General features: G+C 42.8%; 1 protein-coding gene across 2 annotated transcripts; it reads left to right on the plus strand.

Moving 5' to 3' along the window:
- Nucleotides 1-457: 457 nt before the first annotated feature.
- Nucleotides 458-27,424, plus strand: eif2b3 (eukaryotic translation initiation factor 2B, subunit 3 gamma). 2 transcript variants are annotated; one of them, XM_028978118.1, is made up of 13 exons: nt 458-733; nt 1,013-1,167; nt 2,227-2,381; nt 8,889-9,048; nt 10,082-10,193; nt 17,206-17,295; nt 18,315-18,445; nt 18,653-18,843; nt 19,149-19,211; nt 19,764-19,912; nt 24,029-24,132; nt 24,230-24,236; nt 24,547-25,634. In XM_028978118.1, exons 2-13 carry the CDS (start codon nt 1,020-1,022, stop codon nt 24,617-24,619), a joined length of 1,383 nt encoding a protein of 460 aa, XP_028833951.1. In that variant the 5' UTR covers nt 458-733; nt 1,013-1,019; the 3' UTR covers nt 24,620-25,634. The 2 variants fall into 2 exon arrangements, with proteins under 2 accessions (XP_028833951.1, XP_028833952.1); XM_028978119.1 differs by lacking the exons at nt 24,230-24,236; nt 24,547-25,634 and adding an exon at nt 27,270-27,424.
- Nucleotides 27,425-27,604: the final 180 nt, after the last annotated feature.

Consider the following 27,604-nt stretch of genomic DNA (forward strand, 5'->3'; position numbering starts at 1 on the left):
GTGGATCTGCACCAGTACAAGTAAAAAACAATTGCCTTAAATTAATTTGTCATCCGTTTCACTCCCAGTTGTTCTGCAAGGTTGCTGTTAATGAAACATTGCGATTATGAAGCTTTTACATATACTTAGGTATATATTTTTTTACATATACATATGTGAAACAAAAACATATTTTACAATATTATATGCAATTTGTTTTTATTATTAAATTATATGCATTATTAAATTTTGTTGGATGACCATGTTAACGGAACTACTTCTCTTAAAAGAAGTCATGAAATGAAATCATACATGAAAATATATATTATTCACATGTCCTTCAATAAATATTAACTAAATTATTTATTTTCTAGTCTAATAATATCCACATTTTACAAAACTGTATTTTTGGAGATGTGACAGGTTCACATTACCTAGGAACTTTATCCACCGGCTTGTGTTTCCGCTCCGGATTCATTAGGGAATGCGCTACAAATGTTAGCAAGTCTACATCCAGCGAATTTAATTTAGTGCAGCAAATATTAAATCTGCATTTTTCACAGTCATTAAATTAGCTAGCGTTCACTGTCTGGCTATATCGTCAGCTTCGACATTAATGTAACTCGGATCGTTGTCTTATTTACGTGGTTAGCTGCGCTGGCTAGTTAGCCACATGTGTTTGGTATTTCGGCTTTATCCGAAACCTGCTGATTCTCTTCTTACTGTCATTATTTCGGGGGCGCCGGGGTCACGGGTAAGTATTTCATCCACGCATATTGTCAATGTTTTTTTTTTCTAGCGTACACGTTTGTACACTTGTTAGCGCTGTCAGCTAACCAGCTAACATGAGTTCTGAAGGCATCACAAGCAACAGACGCGCTCCTTCGAGCTTCCTTATAGCGCAACATTTAATTAAAATTGACTTGTAACTGAGTGAAGAGGTTTAATGACCCTCCCGTGTCCGTTCGTTGACGTTTATATTACGGCTTGCACGCAAAGTGGCTCTTAATGGAGGTGTCGAACACGTTGGCAGGTGTGAGATGGAGCTGCAGGCGGTGCTGATGGCCGCCGGCGGCGGCTCCCGCATGATGGAGCTCACCTACAACACCCACAAGCCACTGCTGCCCGTGGGAAACAAACCTCTCATCTGGTACCCTCTCAACCTGTTGGAAAGAGTGGGCTTTGAAGGTAACGTTTGGTCGATATTTATGGCCCTTTCGCATTTTCCTCAGTAAATAGGCTGCTTATACATATTTAAATGAGAGGAAAAAATGATAATCTATTGTTCATTAGGTCACTGTGGGTTTTGCCCTTTGAGTGGGTAACAAATGTTTGTCATTTATTTAACAATTGTTCCATTATACATATTTACTAAATGCAAGAATTGTGCATTGTGTCACAAGAGAGTGACAAGTATTTTAATAAGTGATTGCTATGATGTAATAGTGTGAGGCTGCTTCCTCTTCATTAAAAAAATAATAATTGAAGGAAACTCAGTGGGGTAATGGTTCTGTTTACGGCACATTTATACCAATACGCCGTAATCGCTGTAGTAACGAGAGAGAGAGAGAGTGAGGTTGTAATAAATCACTATAACAGTGGGGTTGCGGCAGGTATGGCGGCGTTTGAGCCAGAGCCCTGCTCCCTGTGTGGCTCTCTGAGCCGGATTCACAGCCAGCCTGCCAGCACGGCCATGCAATTAGCTTTTACAAGTCTCAGCAAAAAGCTACAGTAACTACATAAACGCTTTCTCACAAAACCTGCAAGTTTAATCCGAGCCTTGGGACCAGCCATTCCCGGTTGGCTGTTGCACACCCTGGCTGCTTTTGTGGGTAAATAATGTAGCTTCTGTTCAGATGACATGCGTATTGTTCTTAAGGGGTGATATTTTGTGTGTTCCCTTCCCAAATAATGATAAAGCAATAGTCTGTACAGTTATTTTTCACCCAGTGCTGTTTAATTTTGATTAATTTCTGTCTAATTCTGTCAATCTGTATAGATGACAGTCAGGCACAAGGCTTTTGTTATATGGTCTGTCCAAATGATGTCAGTCAGGGTCATTAGTAACATTAGTAACTTTTTAATGGACAGTAATAGATAAAGTTGCATTGTAATTTCTTTGTTTTTTGTATCAAAGCTATGCATGGAGTCTGAATGTCCTCCTTGAAACAGGAAGTTAAAGTCAGCTTCAAGCTCAGTCATTAGTACAGCGGTAACAGCCACTGTCCCTGACACTCTCTCCTGCAGAGGTCATCATCATCACCACTAAGGATGTGCAGAAGATGCTGACCCCAGATCGGCTGAAGCTAGATGGGAAGATGAAGCTTGACGTGGTGTGTATCCAGCTGGAGGGGGAGATGGGGACCGCTGATGCTCTTCGACACGTCCAGCAGAAGATTAAGGTGAGTGGATTGTTGCTGCGGGGGTCAGCAGGTCAATCAGGATGTTGAGTTGTATGTACCAAAGTTTGTAAAAAAATAAGTGAGTAATAAACCGGCCATTTTGTAAGGCAAGCAATAATATGCAATCCAAAGTGCTAATCAGGCTACATAATTAGTTGGTACAGCGGCTCAAAAAGTCTAGATTATTCCTTAAATGTTATTCATTTTAGTACAAGTACATTAATCAGTACACAAATGACCTTTTAACCCTTAGTAGTGTATTTGCTCAGTGGTCAGACTGGAACAAAATATTTTATGGAATTTTGGTATATCAGTGGAAAGTAAATTGACCAGAGCTTATGAGGGACTGTGTGGGTGAATAAAAAGTGAATTATCTTTTTTTTTGTTTAAACATTAATCATGTGTTGATCTATTTTGCGGTCTGTGGGATTCCCACTTTGACCTCAAGTGAAAGACTCACAACAAAATATATATAACAGAGTTATTATTTAGGCTGTAAAACGTTCAGTTTTAAATGGGTCGGTCCATATTTTTCAGTTTTGCTCAACGATGAACGATTGCTATAAAAAGCAGTTCCCTGGTCTACATAATAAGCCAAGCAAGGCTGAGCCTGCTGGCCCGGTTTCTATGGCCACAGTCATTCCTGAGCCAGTTTGACTGGAAGAACCAGTGAAGATGTCCAGTCCAGGCCAGTTCCAGCAGACAGAGCACGGTTGTTTAAGATGTTTCCTGCTGCCAAATACCTGGATACTTTCAGTTCCTGCTGGACGTCACTGTCTGTCTATGTGTGTCTGTCTATGTGTGTCTGTCTATGTGTGTGTGTCTATGAGTGTGTGTGTGTGTGTGTTGGGGGGGGTGTAGCTCTAGAGATATGAAACTGTTGGACGTTTTGAGAGTTGAAGTGCATGGACACACACACACACACACACGACCCCGCCGGGGTCGTTTTCAGCATCTCCTCAGAACTGTTAGCATGTCGTGGTTGATGAAGTGCGGATGATTTATGATTTTGACATTTAGGAGGAACAGAGGCAGCTGCAGGCTCTCTGGATGACTGATAATCTGACAGTGAGGGGAAAAAGACAAACAAATGGACACAGAGTGTTAGTGTGTGAGCTGTGGTAAAGGGTGTGTGTGTGTTTGTGTGTGGAAGATTGAGCACAACCATTGACTCTTTGTTTTTTCTTTACCCTGTAGATCCCCCATTTGTAGCTTGCAAGGGCATCCAGAGTTTTTATTGACTGGATGAAACATAATAAGCCTTATTATTCTCCTGACTTGTCAATTTCATACAGATATCTATAATTTTGGGGGTACAAACCTTTCTTCAGACCTCTTCATTTTGTCCCAAGTTGCCCCTTTATCCTATCACTACATCTGTAAATCCACAAAGCAGATAATTCATCTGGGGTTGTGGTGTGCTGAGGGACTGGTGAGAAACGAGCTGTGAGGAGAGAACTGACGCGAGAAACAGGTAACGGGAAGGTGGGATGTAGCGGTGTAACTCTGCTGTCCTACGCGTCGATTGCTGTTTTATCTGTAATCACACCAATCTTGGGTCTTTCTGTCAGGACCGCTCATGGCACAGTGGTTGGTGCTGCTGCCTTCCCTCAAGCCCAGTGGCGTCTGAATGCCAACCTGTCCTCTCCCTCAGCGTGGAGATTGTACTTCTAGTGCACTTCTTTTTTTTTTTTTTGGTCACTGACACATATTGAAGAGCAGTTTAGTTTAGGGGCTGGTTTAGAGTTCTAAGACATTTTGTTAAAAGGTTACATACTTTCAATACTGATTGCAATATTTTCCTCACTATAATCTGTTTGTGTATTATAGTGCCAGAATGGAGATTTACCTTGACATGGTCACATGCCAAACATGTTAAATGTTTTTTTTTTTTTTTTTTTTAATATAACCAAAACATTGGTAATTGCCTTTTTCCTGCTGATTAATATGCCTATTGGGTAGACTTTGTGTCTGTATGTGTGTCACATGTGAGACTTTCTTTAGATGCTATATTGTGTATGTATGTGTATGTAAGATCCCGTGTTCCTCTGGTCACTCACTGATCCGTGGGCTTCTGTGTTCCAACTCTGCAGCAAACCGCCTCATTTCACCTGCTGAAAACACTCCTCTCCTTCTCTTCTGTCCATTCCTCCCTCCTTCCATCCATCCATTCCCAAACAGATGAGGTCAGCAGGAGCCAACTGTTGTCCTGCGGGGAAGGGGGGGCCCTTCCACAAAGATGTGCTGGGCTCGTGGACTGTGCGTGTGTGTGGGGGGCCTGTATCATGTCATTGTGTATTAGTCAGTATTCATGTGTTCGTATATATGAGAGCCTTTTTTAATGGCTTGTCTTGACATCTGGGTTCCGCTCCAAATCGGTGACTAGACTATCTGAGTTTCCCCTAATTTAACTCAGGAGGGTGAAAGCCTCAGAAGAGCAGATTCACTGCGTGTGCGTGCAGACCGTGTGTAGCCAAATGCATTACGGACCAATCGCTGGAGTAAGAAAAAAAATATTGAAACTAGCACTCACACGAATGCATCTTAGAGACGCATCTCTTCCAACATAACAAACAGTGGCTGCAGAGGCCGGACCTGCTTCAGCACGTCCCCCATTTGTAGCAGATGCATTTTTATTTCTAATCCTGTGCAGAAATGAGAGATTAGGCGCATTGAGTTGCACAGGCCCGGAGCGCACCAGCCCACTGTCGAAGTGATGAGCGAAGAACCTTGGCAATGGGGGCTCCTAATCCCCTTCCCAAAAAAAAGACAACCCTGCAGTACTGTACAAGCGCAGTCACCCCTTCCACTCCCCCAAGACCAACAGTGGCGTTTAAGACTCATAACAGCAGGTATAATGGAGCCATTTGTCTGAGGGACACTGCTTTAAAAGCCTGGGCTTTTGAAGGGCGAGGACTCCGAGTTAAATATTTGAGTTTGTCTTTGTGCCGTGGAAGTGAGTTAGCAGCTGTGTTGTTGGGACATGCTGCTGAAATGCATGTTGATGTGTTCCTTTTCTGTCTTTTATATTCATGCCGCCTTTCAGTTTAAAGCTGTGCAATTCTCATGTACCATTTAATGCAGTGATTTAAAAAAAAAAAAAAAAAGCTACTCAAATAGGACGTCTTAACTCCTTTTAGAGGCTTCGAATTCTCAATTTCGGATGTGTAATCTACATGGATCACCGGACAACTCACCTTTACAGCTCAATCTTTTGACACCTCCTTAAGACACTGAAGCCTATTTGTATGTGCCTATTCTTAATCTGTGTAATGAGTGTAATTCTGAGTAGAATTCAGAAATTTTCAGTTAGAACTAGATCATTTTCTGATTATAAGTAAATGAAAATTCTTTCTATTAATAGGTTTTTAGAAAATGTATTTAATTTATATAATGTGATTACTTGCAACATAATTACTTGCTCATTCATTCATAAATTTCTGGCTTTTAGTATTCTCTTAATTCTATAAAATGTATATTTAATGTGGATAATGTCTGGATCTGCATTTAAAATGTTTACATATTCTATAGTTAATTATGTTTCTAATATTACAAATAAAAATCTAATTTCACACTGAAGCACAAACGGAATGTTTAAAAGTCAACAAATGCCAACCTGGAGGAAATAGACAGCTTCAATTAATAAAACAAATCAATGTTCACCCAATCATGCAGCTGGTGTAATGGAGGCCCTTTGTGTGTTCCGCCACGTGTGAGTGTGTGAGAGATCATGCTGACGTCGGCTCTCCGTTCATCTTGTGTGTCCCGGTGTCAGGAATGAACTGTCCTTCCTGCTAGATAGTGGGAGTTCTGTTGTTCCTCTTTCCCTCCTTCCTCCTTCCTTCCTTCTCACTATTTCTCTCTCTCTCATGCTGTCTCTTTCTCCCCCATCTCGTCTCTTCCTGGGTGGTCTCACCTGGCGAGCCGTGGAGCCCTGGGGGCAACCAGGCAGAACCAGAGCAGCTGTATGTGGGTGGGCTGACCTCTGCCTCCCAGGCAGCAGCAGCCTGCCTGGCAGCCAGCACACACCAGGCCCCTGCTGAAAGAACCAGGAGCGCCGGCAGATGACCCCCGACCATGGCCACCCGGCCCCCCTCCTGCAGCTGACGCCCACTCCAGTGTCGCAGCGGCTGGAGCGGGGTGGCGGGGGTGGGATCTGCTCCCTCTGAAATAGCTCAGCATCTCTGAGCGCTTGAATCAGCTCGACCTGGGAGTCGGCGCTTCTGAGCTTCTAAAATCATGATTGATTGAACAATAACGGCTGTGTTTCCAGTGATGTTTAAGTCACAGCCTCAATGGCTTGACAGGGAAATCAATAAAAAATTATGTAATATTTAAATTAGGCATGCAGCAGGGGAGTGGAGAGTTTTTACCAACTGTGCCCAAATCAGGCCTCAAGTCAGGCTGGAAAATAAATCTCATAGAATAAATGTTCTCAGATCTGGATAATGATAAATATCGCAATATAGTACGTTTCGGTAAATTCATTGAGTTCATTTGTATACAGTTTAAAATGAACAGTTTAATACAATATATGGATCATTGCATTTAGATAGATATAGCTCAGGCTTTTTAACGGTAGTGGTGGGTCGTTGAATTTTGTGCATGCTTAGACTGAAAAGCAGTGGCATATTTTGTGCTATTGTGGCATGTTAGGGTTAATTTTCATGTTAGGGTGGAACAGTGAATAGATTTTAAATTTAAATCATAATTAGAAACATTGCAACAACTTAATTCATAGAATTCGTTATACAAAATGTGTGCATTGGCAATTCAGTATGTTTCATATTGCTCAGTCCTAATGTCAATAATATAATATCCTAATGTCTTCAGAAGGAAGCAGGGAGTTTTACTGTAATCACGTCCATCTTTATTTTGTCCTTGCTTCCTTTTTATCTACATGTCCTCCCCGCCCTCCGTGTCTCAGTAAGGCCTGTAATCTCAGTTGCATGAAGGTCTCCGCTACCCTTCATGGCAGAGTGGACACTGCACGCAGAAACAGACCGATGCCTGTGTTTGTGTGTGTCTACGTCTACGTGTACGTGTCCGTGCGCGTGCATGCTCTCCACTTGTGGGCCGCCTGCCCGGGACGGAAAGCGTGGCTGGACTCTGAGCGTAGCGTAGTCCAAGTCTGAGCGCAGCAGATCCCCTCTCTCCAGGCCCCCCGATGAGGCATGCGGCTCTGTCTCCCAGATCCAGGGCGGTTTTTACGGGCCCGCGCTCCGCTCTGCTCCCCTGTTTGTTTATCCACAGGCCCGCGATGGACACAGCAGATGGGAACCAGACAAGTCAAACAGAAACAATGGATTTATCGCCAGTCCCCCCCCCGCCCTCTCTCTGTCCTGCCCTGCGCCTGCACACGCACAGACACACAGGCATACTCTCTCTGTGAGGTTCGCGGTCAGCGGAGAGAGACTGTGTTTATCAGAACGTCCCCCCAGACGCTCTCGTGTTAGCATTAGCTGTGCGGTCCTGTTCTAAATGCAGATTCTGTTGTGACTGTCGTCAGGAAAACGTGCTGATTTTTCATGCACTGAGGTCTGCGAGTGGCGTGTGCGCACATGTGGAGTCGAAATCCATCTAATGGGTCTTCATTCATTCATTCATTCATTCATTCATTAAAAAAAAAAGGCCATGTGGTGGTGGTCTTCTCTCACCTGGGTATTTTCTTTTTAATAAAAAAAAAAAAATGTTCCAGATGATGCTAAAGTGGTAATAAAACGTGTCCTTGTCCTCGCTGCAGATCTCCAACAGCCCCTCTCACTCACTCAGCACCCGCTTGCTTAACAGAGTGCGTTTGGGTGCTCTGATTGCAGGCAGTTTGGGAAATGTAAACTATCGTTATGTTAATAACGGCACCCCGATATCAGTCTGCGCTCTTCGGTTCAGCTTTATGGGTAATTGGAGTGCTGTAGGACTATTTATGGCATTTATCTGTATCTGTGTCTCTGAGACTCGGTGGTTAGTGCTTAATGAAATTTACAAAGTTACTGTATATAGTGTATACATTATATATGCTTATAATGTCTCTCTAATATTAGTGGCTAAACACACACACAGTCACCCCATCAGCTATTGAAATCTGTCTGAATGATGTCACTTAAGCCATGGTTAAAATACAGGTTTTTATAGTGCACACTTGTCTGGTCTAAGCATATCTATATCTGTAAAGCAGTGGTTTTAGGCTAGTTTGGGCTATTTGTGTGTGTGTGTGTGTGTGTGTGTGAAATTTGTCTGGTTAAAACATTTCAGTTTAATGCATTTGTGGAACAATTAATTTATTTTAAGTGTTGTGTTCTGAAACGTGCACAACTGAGTTCTTGGGTATTTATGGTCAAGTCTGGCTTCCTAAAAGCTCAGGCGTTGACTGTCATATATAATTAAGTAAAGTGGTTCTTAGATCTGTCGTGATGATTGATGTGACCTTGCTGCACTGGAAATTAAGCAGGAAATGCAACAGCTCGCCATCAATACCTGTCGAAGACAATATCAATCTTGTGTTAACAGACTGATGTGTTGGTGTTGAGCTGTGATCTGATCACAGACGTGGCGCTGCATGAGGTGGTGGACCTGTTCCGTGCACATAACGCCAGCATGGCCATGCTCATGAGCAAACTGCACGAGTTCACCGAAACTGTGCCTGGACAGAAGGGCAAGAAGAAAGCAGGTAGGGGTTTTGTATAATTTCTAGTTGACTTTCATTCATAGCAGCTTAATTTTTTTCATTCTATTATTTAGGTATTACTTATGAAACATGCACATATCATTGTACGTCCTACATTGTAAGTAGTAGCCTAGTGGGTAACACACTTGCCTATGAATCAGAAGACCCAGGTTCAAGTCCCACTTACTACCATTGTGTCCCTGAGCAAGACATTTAACCCTAAGTTGCTCCAGGGGGGACTGTCCCTGTAACTACTGATTGTAAGTTGCTCTGGATAAGGGCATCTGGTAAATGCTGTAAATGTAAGTACACTGCCCTGGACCTTCAAAAAAATTGCGCACACTAATAATTCATTGGACCATTCTTTCACAACTGGAGCCTGATGAATCCTGACATTGTCATACTGAAATATGCCCATGCCATCAGGAACTTCTATTAATGGAAAAAAAATATATGTTGATGGAAATGTTTTCAGCTTGTCAGATGAACCCAGATCAGACCAACTGAAGCAACTTCATATATTGGCAATACCTCCAGGGCAGTGTACATTACGGCATAATATAATAGTAAAGCAGCACAGAAGGAACATGTGGATTAGTTTTTACTTCATGTTTTTCATTACATAACCTCTGTCACCTTCTGCAATTCGTCTTCAGAGCCTCGGCAAACAAATCAAGTTCATTGTGTGGCCATTAGCCTAACCAAGCTTGTTGGCATGATGACATGCAAACTTCAGCTGTTAGATATCTGTTAGATGGGAAAATGTATAATAAATAATACTGAATTGTGTGCGCAGTAAGCTTTGCTATGTTCTGTTCCTGACAGCTTTTCAAATATTTGTGTGCACCTAGATATCCAAGGTCTGTCCAGGCAAACAGTGTAGACAAGTGTTGGTCCACTAATGGATGATGATGCGTGGCTATCCCAGAAGTTTATAAATAAAGCAGATTGCACTGTCTGCAGTCTTTGTAATTTGCTTTCCTTTCTTGTAGCTAAGCAGTACGTGATTCTCACAATTGTGCATGTTTTAACACAGGAGAACAGAGAGACTTTGTTGGGGTCGATGCCACTGGACAGAGGCTCCTCTTCATGGCAAATGAGGCTGACCTAGAAGATGGTCTGACCATCAGGAAGTCCATCATGTGCAAGTGGGTATCACCTCGACCACTGATGATCATCAATAATGCGACTATTGGGCTGACCATTTATGAAGATCAAGTAATTTGCATTTGGAAAATATGACCCCTGACTCTATTGCACATTCTGTATGGAGCAGAAAGCAAAAAAAACAAAAAAAACACTTTACTAGTGTTTAAGCTTGTCACAATACTGAAATTTCAAACTTCAAATACTAAGGATGGTACTCGACACGTGATACTTTTTTCAATTCTAAAAACAAACACATGAACATTCTAAATGTTTTTTTTTTTTATAAATAATGTTTGTTTTTTTTGTTTTTTTTAATAAAGCTATAACACACAAACACACACACATGCGCACACATATGAAAAATATATACTTCAACAGTATTGCTTGACAGTGGCAATAAAATATTCATATTATGTTTTAACAACTTTGCTCCCCTTTTGGGGACTTTAAATCGGGTATAATTTGGAGTGATTGTCTTTCAAGTGCTAAACCTGTTCTTTGATGGTGACAACTAGAAAGCACTTTTTCCACATCTTTTGGTGTTCCCCCTTCATCTGGTTGATATCCAAAAAATTTTCAGACAGTCCTCTTGCTTTTCACATTTTCCAGCAAGCTTGGTGCTGCAGAATTAACTCTGGAGCTGCTTTCGACCGCTGCCATGTTTAAAGTGCATCTCTCGTGAAAACATTGGGTCCTCCAGTGGGTCTGCATGGTGCAATGCCTGTTGAAAATTGTTGTAGTCTGCCGGAGATTTCCATGAACCAGGAGATGCAAAACTGAAATTTAAGTATCGATACCAGTGCAAATTTTTATTGAAATCAATACTAAATGTTTGTTTCAATTATTATCTGAGAATAGATTTTTTTACATTAGTACACATGCACACATTATATAGTCACATTTTGTGAAATTGATTGTTATTGTGAAACACAGCATAGCACACAGTGCACACAACGGAATGTGTCCTCTGCTTTTAACCCTTGGTGAGCAGTGGGCAGCCATGACAGGCCCCCGGGGAGCAGTGTATGGGGACGTTTTTTTGCATAGTGGCACCTTGCCGGTTTGGGGATTCGAACCGGCAACCTTTGGTTACGGGTCCACTTCATTACCCACTAGGCCACCACTGGCCCTTTACACACACTTACACTTATAATTGTTTGCACACTTCCATATAACTGAATGCACTAATGCATGCACAATATTTCTCTCTCTCACACACACACACACACACACACACACACACACACACACACACACACACACACACACACACACACACACACACATGTTTTATTGTTGCAAACACATTGTAATATTTGTTTCACAAATGCTTTATACAATTGAACTTGTGATGAATGAAAGTCCTTTCTTACAAATACTACAGTAGGGTATAAGCATTGGTAGTCAATTATCTGTCCATCCACAAGTGTTTTCCATTCTCACCACATTTTCTGTTCACAGGAACACACACACACACACACACACACACACACACACACATACATGTACTTGTGAACAAATTGCACCCGGCTCCTTTAAACAGTTTAGTCTGATGTCCTGGTAACTAAGCCACCACCACCAAGTAATCCCAGTCTCCACCGCACACACTCGCACACACAGAGCCAGTACACAGAATCCCATTAGAAGTTGCGTCCGTTTCTGCTTTCGATCTCACAGATGTGCCCGGGCACACACACACGCTCTTTTTCTAAGCCACTGTAACTATGTATCCTGATCTCTGACACACACTGCAAAGTGTACATGCAGTGTGCTGTATCAGTGTCTTTGTTTTACTTGGCTGTCTCAGAACATTTTAAACGTGTGTGTGTGTGTATTTAGACTGTAACACTCTTCTCAGGTACCTCTGCCCCATGGCATTACGGGTAACTGCTCTGTTAGTTCCTGCATGATATTGTGTGCATGTGCTGAAAGCAGAGAGTCATGTGTGGATGGAGAGAGAGGTGACAGTCATAGTAGTGGCCTGGTTTGTTTTCTCATTTGCCAATGAACTGCTTTTATAGTTGCAGTTCATGTTTATAATGGTCGTATTTGATGCATCAGCTCCCACCCACAGCCTGTACGCCAGCGCAGATGTCCTACAGACGCAGCACAGATAAATACTTTAATGACCAGAAAGAATCTGGCCCTTGTTTTTCCTTAGGACTGTGTGGCTTTTCTCGGAATTCATTTTTGCCACCCATACGGCTGTAATCTTCTTTTATTCAGAGCAGGTATAGTCTACACTGTCCTCCCCCCCAAAAAGTTGCCATCTGGATTTTTATTTATTAGCCTTTGATTTGGATAATTAAGTGATTTAACGTTTTTGAGATGGCAACGTGTTATTTAATTGTAACCGATGTGAATATCTTTTATTTCAGGAAACTCATCCTCATGGTCAAGGAAATGGTGGCGAACATAAAGGGTTAGTCTCATTAAGCATGAGCCAGTGTAACTCTATGATCTCGCACAGAGACATTTCAGGTTAGGAAAACAGGACGTTTTGGTTGAACAAGAATGGCGTTGTAGACATAACTGTTTTATACTGAGGTCAGCGTGAGGGCTTTCTTATTGGTTCATATGTATGGTGCATTTAAACCCCCCCATAGATCATAGTAACCTAGTGCCCATCCGGACTATACATCAGAGGATTATAAATCATAAACACATATTTCTTAATGTCTCCTTACTTCGATACACAATGTATACATCTATACATTCAACATCTGTATATTTTTCCATCATTTCTGTATATTTACAGCCCTTATAAGTCAGGGCCTGTGTGTGTGTGTGTGTGTGTGTGTGTGTCTGTGAAAGAGAATGTGTCAATATGTGTACATATGTGGGAGAAAGCAGGGGAGAAAGGGAATGTCTGTATGTGTCTGCAATGCACTCCCAGCTTTAAAAAAATGCAGTAAAGGTTTTACAGATGGTGGAATCAGGCGGGCGAGTGTGTTAACACTGCCTTCGGAGCGCACACTGACTTGTTTGAAAGGTGCAGACGTTCTGCAGCAACATGTGGCTGTGTCTTATCCAAACAGGCTGCTCAGACTTTACTGTCTAAAGCGCCGTTTGGCCTCTTTTCTGAGGGTGAAGGTGTGAGCCATATGTCTCCAGCTATATGTCCCTGACCCTCCCCATGGGCCCAAGGTTGGGGTGTTTACCCAGCATTCAGTGCAGAGGTCTGGAGAGTCGGGCCTTTGTCGTGGACCGGGGCAGTGGGTACATTTGCCCCGTTATCCATGTTGACTCAGACACTCGCTGTGTGTCCTGCGAGAGCAGTATGACCTCAGCACGCTGCAATGTGGAGTGTGTTGTGGGGGGAGTGTGTGTGTGTGTGTGTGTGTGTGTGTGTGTTCGTAGTAAGCCATTAAAGTCATTGGTGACTCATTCACACACATAACCAGGCCTGAAGGCTTTTCCCATTTTTTTTTCTTCTCGTTGTTTCATGAGAACTCGAACAATAAAGAGGAAACCTGGATGGAAACCCAGAAACTTTATAGAATTACGTTTGGTTTTAGTTGAATTTTGAAACACAATTGGTTGATCGAGTTCAGTTCATGAAACTAGATGGACAACAAGTTCATTCTAAATTCTCATGTCTGGATCAGTGTTGTGCATAGCAGGATTTGCTTTCTGAGCAGACTGGCCGTGATGTCAGTGATTGGCAATGGTGTTGTTTTTCCCTTAAACCGTGTAAAGACTTTAGCGCTAACTGCACTATTAACATGCCGGCTGTGGTGAAGTTGCTGGTTTGAACCCAGTTGTGTTCCTGTATCCTGAATTGCTCCAGATTTACTGTCACTGAGGATCTTTAGCTACATGGCATCCAATGTACTGTAATGTATCACTGTGTGTGATTTATCCCAATATTTTAATTTCCTTAAGGTGTTAACACAAGTTTAAGATTACTTGAGAAGTAGTGAAACAGTGAAACTAATGGCATATTATTAGTATTAAAATAATTACCACATGGAATCGTTACATTACTCTAAACCTGAGAACATCAGATCGTAATGTTATTTTTTCGTTCATGAACAGTGTACAAAAACAAAAGCGACCAACAAACCAAGCTCTATTGCTAATGTAAAGCAAGCGTAAATACGGCCTGCCGGGTGAGAATCGAAACGTGTTGCACTTCTTCCTGTTTATCGTGATGAAGTCGGTCCTCCTGCCTCATACATCTTCCTCTGTCCACAGGGGTCAGTCTGGATGCTGTTGATCTGTGCAGTTTGTTTTGATATAGTCTGCAATAAATCACAGAGCAAAGACACCCGGACATAATCCCTCTACTGTCTGCCTCCTGCTGGTTATATTGCTACAGGCAACATGCGCTCATACACAACACACACACACACACACACACACACACACACAGCCGCTGCTGGCCGCAGGTGCCAAACTGTTATGTCACATGCTGAGAGGACCATAAACCTGACAGTTATTCTCCTGTTCTTTAACACAGGTTGGGGGTGTGTTGTATTTGTCTGCATACACACATCCATGCATTTCAGGAATTTTAGCACAGAAGTCCTTCTTCCATTTTTATTAATATTTCCCAAAAAGGCATGTGTGTGTATGTGTGTGCCTCGCACTCTGGTGAGGTCACATCACCTAAATTGTGCAGGAGAAGAGGGCCTTCACTTCACCCTGAAGATAGAACACTTCTCTTACATCGTTAATGTCTCCCACGTCATTAACGTGTGTGTGTCTGTTCTCCCTCTCACACACCGTATGGACACTAACAGGTCCTCGGGTCGAGGTGGCCTCACCACACGTCTTTGGTGATCAGAGTCTGTATCTCCAGTGAAACATGAAACTGGTAGGAGGCAGGAGTTTATTTCCATGTCTAGTCTGTTATCAATTGAAATAATAATATAGGAAGAAATTAAGGCAATAGTTGTAGCATTTTGAGCTCTTTTAATACAACTGTTTTTGATTTCATTTATTGATAACTTACATTTTTATTTTGCTTCCTTCCTTTTTCTTCAACATGTTTTGATTGTTATGTTGGTAGGTGTGAAACAGCATGGGTGGAAACCTAATCCAGAATCTCTAACAATGTGAGACAGTTCAGTGAAATTCTGTTTGGGGATGTATGGACTTCGAACGTAGTGGTCAGCAATCAGTTGCACTTCTGCCAGAGACGGCAAACACCCTTGTCATGAATCAGTTCGGGCCCCAGAAGCCTGTAAAAGGTTTGAATGGTGCTCTGGCCTTGTTGGCATCTGAAAAGCCAGTAGTGGCGGAGCAGGCGACGGAATCAGCAGGGGTTTCCATTGCAGCTGGATTGTTAATGTTCTTTGAATTTGTCCTCTGGTTGGAGACGGACCACAGATGCCCCCTCTGCCCCATTCAGTCTGCCTCCTGCAAAAGCAGATGTTCCCCAGTGGTGCCAAAATTAGGTCTATTAAATCTGGAGCTGGGGAAATGAAAGCCTTTATGATGAGAAATATGGCTTCTTCACCATCTTATCAGAAAGAAGGGAGCCCAATCAGGATATATATATACACACACACACACACACAAATAGAAAAAACACAATATAACTCCAAGTCAATCACAATTCTGTGAAATCAAACTGTCCTCTAAGGAAGCAACACCGATTGACCATCACATGCTGGCCAGTACATCAGGAGATGTGGTGTAGGCCATAAGAGGGCAACAACCTAGCAGCAGGACCGGTACCGCCGCCTTTGTGCAAGGAGCAACAGGAGGAACCCTGCAAAATGACCTCCAGCAGGCCACAAATGTGCATGTGTCTGCTCAAACGGTCAGAAACAGACTCTGCGAGGGTGGTATGAGGGCCTGACGTCCACATGTGGGGGTTTTGCTTACAGCCCAACACCATGCAGCATGTTTTGGCATTTGCTAGGGAATACCAAGATTTGCAAATTCGCCACTGGTGCCCTGACCTCTTCAGAGATGATGACAGATTTTCACTGAGCACATATGACAGTTGTGAAAGAGTCTGGAGACGCCGTGGAGATCATTCAGCTGCCTGCAACATCCTCCAGCATGACCAGTTTGGCATTGGGTCAGTAATGGTGATTGGTGGCATTTCTTTGGGGGCCGCACAGCCCTCCATGTGCTCGCCAGAGGTAGCCTGCCTGCCCTTAGGTACCGAGATGAGATCCTCATACTCCTTGTGAGACCATATGCTGGTGCGGTTGGTCCTGGGTTCCTCCTAATGCAAGATGAAGCTAAACTACTGTGGCTGAAGTGCGTTCCCCAGACCTGAATTCAACCGAGCACATGTTGCACCACAGACTGTACAAGAGTTGGCAGATGCTTTAGTGCAGGTCTGGGAGGAGAACCCTTATGAGACCATCCGGCACCACATCAGGGGCATGTCCAGGTGTTGTAGGGAGGTCATACAGGCACGTGGAGGCCACGCACACTACTCTGTCTCATTTTGGTTTTAAGGACATTGCATCAAAGTTGGATCAGCCTGTAGTAATCAGGCCGTAATCAGAAGGTTGCCGGTTCGAATCCCGATCCGCCAAGGTGCCACTGAGGTGCCACTGAGCAAAGCACCGTCCCCACACACTGCTCCCCGGGCGCCTGTCATGGCTGCCCACTGCTCACTCAGGGTGATGGGTTAAATGCAGAGGACAAATTTCACTGTGTGCATCGTGTGCTGTGCTGCTGTGTATCACATGTGACAATCACTTCACTTTTTCACTTTAGTGTGTTTTCCACTTTAATTTTGACTCCAAATCCTGACATCTATGGGTTGATAAATTTGATTTCCATCAATACTTTTTGTGCTTGTGTCAGCACATTCAGCATTTGCAAAGAACAAAGTATTTAAAATTTCATTCATTCAGATGAATGAATCTTATTTTTGTGTTCCCTTTATTTATTTTTTTGGAGCAGTGTATTTTGTCTGCTTTGACGGGCTGCAGGGCACCACTGTGGGTTTGTCGTGTCAGATTTTATAATAGAGCCAACCACAAGCAAGGTTTTATTAGAAATGTGAGTCACAGTGACACCTCAATCTCTTCCTTCCAGACATCCCTCGATGCGCATCCGAACAGGCCTGCTCGATGCCCACCTGTACTGCCTGAAGAGATGTGTGGTTGACTTCTTGGTTGAAAACAAGTAAGGGATTTTCCACTCTCTGTTTATGAGCCTCACTCTTCTGTCTGCATCCGTTGATCTGCGTTCTGTCTTCCTCCCAGCTGTTTTTCTGACCCACTGCCAAGTATTTTACTGTGGTTACTGTACCTGGATCAGGTGTGAGGACTACTGGAGCCATTAAGTAGTATTAAAGCTGTAGTTTTACAGAAAAAACTGTTTTCGACATTCCAAGCTCAAAAGGGCATAACGATCTTGCTTGGCCAAAACCTTATTTATTCATTTTTTTAAATATTGCAACACGTAGAATTGGCTGAAATTTATAGTATTTTGAGCATGTACAGTATGTGCTGTACAGCATAAGTTACAGCATTGTGTTCTCAGGAGGTGTTCAGAGGTTTTACAGTGTGCAGATGGGTCAAAAGCAATGAAATGCTCTTGCCAGGTTGGGTTCAGGCTTCCATCACCATGAATTCTCCTCCTGTAGTTTCTTGTTTCTTGTCTTTTTTTTTTTTTTTTTTACATTTGTAATATTGTATTGTGTGTTTTTTTTAGTTTTTTTTATGGCTTTTTTATCACATTAAGAAATTACATTTCTTTGTGTGTTGAGATCATATGCAATTTTGCCCGGATGGGGTTATGAGGCTAAAACAGTATAAAAATACATTTCCTCGCAAAGCATTTAATTTTAAACAGTACCTTTGTTGTCGGGGGCATGCAAGCACTGCACCTTGTCTTGAAGGGTTAAAGCTGACTGAAGTGGGTCACTTCATTGATCTCTTAGCATGCTTTTTTTGTTGTATCAGGTAATTCTTCCCCGTTAAGAATTCAGATGATGCTCAGGGTCTCTCCTCTTCGTCCACCTTGTTTTATCGCTCTCACACAACCTCATATCTTTCTTCACTTCGAAATGGGAATTCAAAAAACATTAAAGTGAGAGCAGACACTTTTTCTTACCCAGACACCTTGGGTAATACACACACACACACACACACACACACACACACACAAATTGTTAAGATGTGTCTTTTTGCCTTCCACAGGAACATTTCTTCTATTCGAGGAGAGTTAATACCATACTTGGTGCGTAAACAGTTCTCCAAATCTGTAAATTTACCAAACAATAAAGATGAGGTGGAAATGAGCCAGAAGATGGAAGGACAGACGAATTTGGGTACAGTCACCTGAACCTTCTTCTTATTGTTCTTATTGTTTTTTTAAACACACAAACACGCACCAACACATAATAGTGGATTACTGACACACACTTCATTGATGGACACATACACACCACTTACACAGTGAACACAGTGTCTCACACACACATAACTTATTCATTGTGTTACTAGACATGTAACGGACACACACTCTGTTTTATCAGAGATCCTAGGATCCTGTAAGGATGAAGAACTGTTAAGGCTGACACAGGAGCGCTCTTGCTGGAATGATCACCATGGAGACATGAGCGAGGCCTACCATGGTGGGAAGGTGCGGTGCTACGTGCACATTATGGAGGATGGCGTTTGTTACCGTGTGAACACGCTGGCCGCCTACATCGAGGCCAACCGCATGGTAAGTGCCGGCGCTTCGAGGCCTACAACGAGGTGTCATTTTTTCTGTATTTTTATTTATTTTTATTTTTTTTAAACACTTCCTCAATTATCTTTGATCCATGGGGAAAATGTTTCAAAACTGAACAAATGCCACAGTATGAACAGGATTAGAAAAATTGCGTGTTTATCGCGGTGATGTGATATGTGTGATGTACTCATTTCAGGATGTGAGTACATATGAAATGTTTTAAATCTGTGTTGAGTGGTTTTTATTTATTTATTTGTTTATTTATTTTCTATACCGTGTTCTAATGTGTGTCTCAGGCCCCGAAGCTGATTGAAGATCCCCCGATACACCCGTCAGCTGTCATCTCTGAGTGTACTCAGGTAAGCAGGACCGACTGTGTTGACTGGGCTATCAGGAGATACATTTATATTTATTCCTTAATATTAACAGCATTGTACCAGATGCCCTTATCCAGAGCGACTTACAATCAGTAGTTACAGGGACAGTTTCCCTGGAGACACTCAGGCAGGGTCAAGTGTCTTCCTCAGGGACACAGTTATAGTAAGTGGGGTTTGAACCTGTCACTGTCGTCTTCTGGTTCATATGCGATCGTGTTATCCACGAGGCTAATGTCAGCATGTGGCCGAAATCCACTGTCCTCCTCTACTTTCCTACCTCTCTCCCCTCCTGCCGTTCACCCACTCATTCTGTGCATCTCCACCTGTTTCCTGCATTCTCGCGCCCTACCCTCTTCGTCTCTACTGTAGGTCTGTTGCTCACATCTTCACTTTCACGCTCTCGGAGCCCATTAAGGATTACGTTATCAAGTGCACGCTAGCGCTGATGAATAGGAGCTTACGCGTATTGAGCGCTCCAGTAGTCCATGCTAATCCACTTTATCTGAAAACACGACTCTGTTTCTCCTCTGAAAGGTGGGAGCTGACAGCATAATCGGGGCTTCCTGTCAGATATCAGACAAGACATCCATCAAGCGCTCAACTGTCGGCGCATCCTCGACCGTCAGGGAGAAGGTGAAGATAACCAACTCCATCCTTATGAACGGGGTTACAGTGGAGGAAGGGTGAGTTGCCTCTGCCTCGTCGGTGCAGCATCGTGCGTTTTGGAGAGTAGCTGGTCTACGGCATTGTTGAACCTCACGAGCCAGACCTGTTGTCTTAAACCCATATATAGCGAGAACAGTTCGCTTCTGGTGTGAGATGGGAGACTGGAGGACGGACGGAGGGAGGGAGGGAGAGAAAGAGTTGGGGCGTAGGGGTGGGGTCATTGTGTTGAGAAAAAACAGAAACCTGTTTTGTCAAATGTGCATGGGTATGCAGTGACCCCTGAAGAAGGTCACCATGCAACACATGCAGACATAAATAGGTGATGAATATAAATACAGATATCCCCATGCCACCCAAAAAACAAAAACAAAACCGTGACGGAGCCAGGGTAGAAAAATTCCAATCCATATATATAAAGCGAAAAAAGGAGAGAAGAGCACAAATACAAATAGTATACTGCAGTCAGATTATACAATTCTCTCCTTATTTCCCTTTTTTGAGGTAAGGAACTTTTTATAAATGACGTTCCTCCTCTCCATTCAGAAGACGGAGGGGCAGCATGAATTGCAGTGAAAGGAGAAAGGGGGTCTCATTTAAAATCCTGCAGGAGAGCTTCGGGCCCTTCGGAGCAAGAGATGGAGAGGGAGGGCAGGCGGCCGTGGGCGAGCAAGAGCCCGCACGGGTACAGCACTAGCGTGCTCATGAAAGGAGAAGCGGATGAAAAGAGAGGGACGGCAGCGGTTCTTTGACGACAAGAAAAAAATGTAAGAGGGGATTAGCGGATCCCTGGCACAGTGAAGAAGGCACTTGCATTTTTTGGGCCTTTGTTTGCGCGGAGGAGTGCTTGTTTACAAAGCGGAGGAGTTTCTTTCTTTCTTTTCTTGGTGTGGGTGGGGACTGGTGGAGGGTATACGGAGCGCGCGGGGGGGGGTGTTGAGGAGTGAGGAGCAGCACAGTGTCAGTAATTAGTGGAGTTTCAGGGCTGCTTCTTTGGTGGTCTCTCTGTTTAAAATCCCAATCCTTGTAATCTCCCATCACCGACTGAACCCCCCCGCCACCCCTCTCTCGTCCCGTCAGCGCCTGAATAGAAATGGGCCCCGTTCCACTGCCAACACAAACCTGACTGTGTCGGTACCACTGCAGGAACCAACATGTCTCTCTCACACACACACACACACACACACACACACACACACACACACACACCCACACCCACACACACTACCTCTGACGGAGACAATTACACATTAGTGCATACACACACACACACACACACACACAGTCTGTCTCTGTCATACTCTGTCTCAGAGACATACACGGGGAAACACACTCACATTTACACACACATACACACACTACCTCTGACGGAGACAATTACACATTAGTGCATACACACACACACACAGTCTGTCTCTGTCATACTCTGTCTCAGAGACATACACGGGGAAACACACTCACATTTACACACACATACACACACATACACACACTACCTCTGATGGAGACAATTACACATTAGTGCATACACACACACACAGTCTGTCTCTGTCATACTCTGTCTCAGAGACATACACGGGGAAACACACTCACATTTACACACACATACACACACTACCTCTGACGGAGACAATTACACATTAGTGCATACACACACACACACAGTCTGTCTCTGTCATACACTGTCTCAGAGACACACACGGGGAAACGCACTCACATTTACACACACATACACACACTACCTCTGACGGAGACAATTACACATTAGTGCATACACACACACACAGTCTGTCTCTGTCATACACTGTCTCAGAGACATACACGGGGAAACACACTCACATTTACACACACATACACACACTACCTCTGACGGAGACAATTACACATTAGTGCATACACACACACACAGTCTGTCTCTGTCATACACTGTCTCAGAGACATACACGGGGAAACACACTCACATTTACACACACATACACACACATACACACACTACCTCTGACGGAGACAATTACACATTAGTGCATACACACACACACAGTCTGTCTCTGTCATACTCTGTCTCAGAGACATACACGGGGAAACACACTCACATTTACACACACATACACTACCTCTGACAGAGACAATTACACATTAGTGCATACACACACACACAGTCTGTCTCTGTCATACACTGTCTCAGAGACATACACGGGGAAACACACTCACATTTACACACACATACACACATACACACACTACCTCTGACGGAGACAATTACACATTAGTGCATACACACACACTCACACAGTCTGTCTCTGTCATACACTGTCTCAGAGACACACACGGGGAAACACACTCACATTTATTCACACACACACGCAGTCTGTTTCTGTCAGTGTAACACAGACACTGGCATACATACACACCGTACATCTTTTCTTTCTCATGTTCCGTCACCCCCTCACTCATTCAGTCCATCTCTCCCCCATCCCTCCATCTCTTTATCTGCTCTCTCTGTGCGTAGCAGCGCTGCTATCTCAGCAGCTCAGGTGGGTGATTACATCAGCGCCTTCACCACCCAGGAGTCGCGCTTCCTCTCGCGCTGATGTGTGCCGATAGATGATCGGCCGGCGGCTTCGCTCCTCATTCACAGAGAGCAGATAACGCAGAAACGTTTTCTGTGCGAGCGCCGTTCCCCCATAACACGGCCATATCAATCCGACGGCCAGGAATGTGCACCGATATCGCTTCTTTTGGGAAATGGCCCAGTTTTCTTGTTTTAAAAGTCGCTTTTCATAGTTAAATGAGAATCACTGGAGTCTGGTGAGTGTGTTCTATAATGTCTGCGTCTTGGTATTCATATGGTTTAATGTATTCATAACTCATGTTTATCAGTGACGTCAGTCAGTTTTAGTCTTTTGAAAGTTTATATATGTCCTTATTCATTTAGAAATGTCCCTGTTCTTGATTATGTAGTATAATTTAGTAGATACCTACTACCGTTGTCCCTGAGCAAGACACTTAATCCTGAGTGTCTCAAGGGGGACTGTAACTACTGATTGTAAACCACTCTGGATTTATGAATAAATATATAATCTTTTTAAATACTGTATTAAAATAAATAAATAAATAATAATAATAACTTTTTGCTCACTGATATAATTATTTAAAATGCATTAGGTGTCATGAGTCATTTCTATGAAAGGTGCCAGAGACTTAGGACTACACCCACCCAACTGGAATCAATTGAAACATAATTTTTTTAATTTGGTTAAGATGGTTGAGTTATACATTAAAAAGTAAAAAAATGAGGATATTTAGGTGTTGACTGGAATGTTCTAACCTGGGTCAACACACACATGCTACACACTGCCCTGCATACATCGGTTCCTGCTTCCATTATTTTCTTTGTCAATGATGTCAGTGCTGCTGATTTTAATATATATGTTAATGTCTTCTTTAGGCAAATAAAACATGGCTACTGAAAAGTGCAGTATTGGGTTTCCTTTCAGCTGGGAGTCTGAGCTCTCAGCTGTGCAATTAGTAAAAACATGAAAGGAGAATGTTCGTGGCAATTTTCGTCTCTGCACCAGCGAGGAAAAAGAAAGCAAGTCAGGGAGAAAGCAGTTGGCCAAGCAACTCGAGTAAACATGAAACTGCGCAAATAAAATTTTACAGTGCCAATGCGATCCCAGGAAAATATTATTATTTGAATGTGGCAGACATCGACACGTGTATGTCTCTCTCTGTCTCTCTCTTGGTCTGTCTTTCTGTCTGTCTCTGTCTTTCTGTCTGTCTGTCTTTCTCTCTCTGTGTCTGTCGGTCTGTCTCGGTCTGTCTCTGTCTCTCTGTCTGTCTCTGTCTGTCTCTGTGTCTGTCTCTCTGTCTCTCTGTGGGTTTCTCTCTCTGTCTGCGTCTCTGTGTGTTGCACTTGCTCTTCTCTCAGTCTGTTCTACCAACAAGTGTGTGTAATTTATGGGATGGGATGTGATAGGGTTCTAATATTGAATAAACAACTGTTTTTGTGTGTGTTTTATTATGTTTTTGAGTAAATGAATGTTTCTGAGGTTTATAAAGTGTGTGTATGAATGTGTTTTACAGTGAATTCATACTAGACGTATGTGGTGTAAATATGATTTGTATGTGTGCAGGTGTAATATCCAGGGGAGTGTAATCTGCAGTAATGCTGTGATTGGTCGTAACGCTGACATTAAGTACTGTTTAGTGGGGAGCAGCCAGCGCATAGAACCAGACGGTGAGTGTCTCACAGTTACACAAAATGCAGGTATACATTTACACTATGTCTATGGATGCTTATTCATATGCGTTAAAACTCATTCAACTCCGCACAGCTCGGCAGTAAGTAGAGTCTGTTGTGTGCATGTGTGTGTGAGACAGAGAGTGGCTGGATGAATGAATTTGTTAGCATGTGTGTGTGTGTGTGTGTGTGTGTGTGTGTGTGTGTGTGAGCAAGCCGTGTCTTGTAATCTATTTTAATAGTGTATTAAAACCAAAGCTTGTGTGTACAATTGAGTTTTTTTTTAACCTCTCAATCTTAGTTCACACTGTGAGGTTTGTGTGTGTGCCCAAGTCTCTCCCTCCCTCTCACTCTGTTTGTATGTGCGTGCTGTGTGTGTGTGTGTGGCTGTTGTATTCTGGGTGGTCTCAGCCTGGACTCTAACCTCTCTATCAATGACAGTGCCTTAGGCAGTCTTAAGATGTCCAGAGACTGGCCAGCCTAATTGACTGAACAACAGGGTGTTGCAGCTCCAGCCCCCCCTCCTTTTTCACTCCCAAACTGCAACACTTACACCCCCCTATACACACACACTCTGCATCTCTCTTACCATGTACTCCCCCAGTACCGGGCATCAAAGTTCGACTGGACCTGCCCGCCAAAATCCCACATTACAAGTCAGGCCCGCCGACATCGCACACCCACATGGTCTCCTCAGAGCGAAAGTCTCCAGCGATCCCCAGGAAAACCCAAAGCAGAGGTTAATGTAACCTAATAATTTAAAAAGCAGTGCTTATAATAAAGGCTGTAAATTTCTCCCAGCAACCCCGGGGGCAGGCATTAACTCTCCTCTGAACTTCTGAAGTCTCAGTCTAACCGGAGAAATGCATCAAAGTGCCATATTGCCCTTTAGTTTGGATGTTCCGGCCCACCTGAAGCGACGCTGTCTCTGCTTTGATGTGACATCAAACTTAAGAGTGTTTTTTATTGCTCTTATGCAATATCACCAAAAAAGAACTTATAAGGCAACGTGTCTTAGAGTACTATCATGGCTCAAGTCAAGGGAAAATCTGTCACCTGGAACCAATGACAGTTTAAATAGTGACCCACTTTATGCCACCTTCAGAAATTAACTGAGGCTAAGGGGAAAAATAAGTGATGTACAATTGCCATTAAAAATAATCTTGTGGCAAAAATGGCTCTCAAGTTACTGATTGAGTCCAATACACAAATTTTACATGAAGCAATACGCGTCATTGCATAGTTTTCTATTTTTTCCCGACACTGCTTTATGTATCAGAACATCATGGAATCAGTCTGTTGTGATACCACAGTAGTGGAGGGAAATTTAAGGGTTACCTCAATTCAAATATTGTGAGTATGGTGTTATATACCATAAACCCTTGTTAATACTTCTAATGAACTACTTTTGCATAGACCCGTAATCAGAAGGTTGAGGTGGCACTAAGCAAAGTACCATCCCCGGACACTGCTCCCCGGACACCTTTCATGGCTGCCCAGTGCTCAAGTGTTCTCAGACACATTTCATTGTGTGCACCGTGTCCTGTTCTGCAGTGTTTCACAATGACAATCAAGTCGCTTTCACTTTCATGTAAGTTTCTCCTTGTTAGAGAACCAATTTGGTCATCTTAATCAGAAACACTCTAATCACTTCCCATATTTCCCACATAGAATATATATAAGATACACTGATAAATACTGATTATTATAAAAAATCTCTGAAAAAGCATTTGGGCTCAACCGTAGACTTAGGTTAGATGTTTCTGAATGGGATGAGTATGGTTTATGTTCATATGAATTATGGGTCAGACTTCATTGAATTGGGAGACTAATAGTGCAGGATACTCACAATATTCAAACTATTGCAGTAGTACTAAACAAACACAACAGATAATATTGTTCTTCCATACATGGCTCATTACAATACTGATGTGTAGATTCATCTCAGCAGCCAGTTGATGAAGAAGTTCTTTGTGGTACCAAATTTTGGAACACGCCTAATTTGGAGTTGTTTTGTGGACCTGGGCTCCAACCACAGCGATATTTCCCCATCTTCATTCCTTCCGCTGCTCCTCTCTAGATGCCGGCCTGGCATGGACATTAGCATTATCATGCGTCCCCTTGGCTGTCTAGAGACCACCCTGGGAGAGAGAGAGAGAGAGAGAGACGATCTGCGGTCAGGTGCTGCTGTCTTACAGGTGCTGATGATCTGAGTCGGCAGACTGCGCCACCACACCGATGAGAATAACTGTCCGCTCTGGCTCTGTTTGTCTTGTTATTCTTTTTCTTCTTTTTCCCCATTTGACTCTCTTGCGTCCTGGCTTGCAAATGTAGCGTTCTCCTGGTGTTCCATGCTCTGTTTATCTTTCTCCAAACGCAAAACGCTAAAAGAGTCTTTGTGTGGATTCCGTCTCACTAAAATATGTCTTTATATGGAACATTTGTCTTCCTCTACATAATTTGGTTTGGAGATGTTGCATTTTTCAACATTGTGGCCTGTGTGTGTTCGCGAGGAGTTGTTATGCCCTCTGTACTGTCAGTCTATGGCAATAAGGTTTCATGTCCAATAAGGTTTCTACCTCACCCTTTAATTTATAATTTTATATTTTGTATCATATTCTGTATTATATTTGTAATTATAGTAGTATATGTCTTATTTTTAAGCTACCTTTTTTTCTACACACAGTAAATACCTCTGGCTCTGGGACTGCACCTAATTTCATTGTACTTGTTACAATGACAACAAAGATATTCTGATTCTGATATGCATTCATTCATTTGTGTTTAAATATTTTAAATAATTTTGTGTGGTTGTGTGTTTTTTTTTTTTTTCTCTCTCAAATAGTCACAGCTGTCTAAATGATTTTTCACATAATCTATAAAGTTTATGAACGCTTCAGTTCCTGTTCTCCTTGCTTTTCTCACTGTCCATTTTTCAGTTTCTAGCTGGTTTATATTTTTATGTGGACTAGATTACATACTTGCAGCATTATAGCCACGGTTCAGAATGTTCTTAGGACAGAAGGCAATTCTGCACCCTGTGTCCACTCATAGCACAGGTTAGGAGCCACTGTAATTTCACACTGTGTGTATGTGTCCGGATTAATAACACTTTTCTCTTGTCTCCTTTTTAGCTCAAAAATCCAATGAAGTCATCGTTGGATCAGACCAGCTAATGGAAATCTGAAGAAAAAAACTGAAGCTGCCTCTAAGCTTACATGCATGGACCTTTTTATGTACAAATAGTGTATCATCAGCATCCTAATAAAAGAAGGTTTATTTATCTTAAGATTCTGCGTATTTAATACTCTGTGACTTCATATTCTAAGAGTCTGTAGACTTCTTCGGAGGTGATGTTGAGCCACAATGTCCCCTTGCCTCCAGCCGTATAGCAGTTACGAGTCTGGTTGTAAAGGGCTTGAGCGTAGGTGGTGTTTGCTCTGTCGGACCTCCAGTTCATCTCCTCAAG

This window comes from Denticeps clupeoides, chromosome 4, assembly GCF_900700375.1.
Source record: "Denticeps clupeoides chromosome 4, fDenClu1.1, whole genome shotgun sequence".
In the NCBI taxonomy this organism is placed as follows: Eukaryota; Metazoa; Chordata; class Actinopteri; order Clupeiformes; family Denticipitidae; genus Denticeps; species Denticeps clupeoides.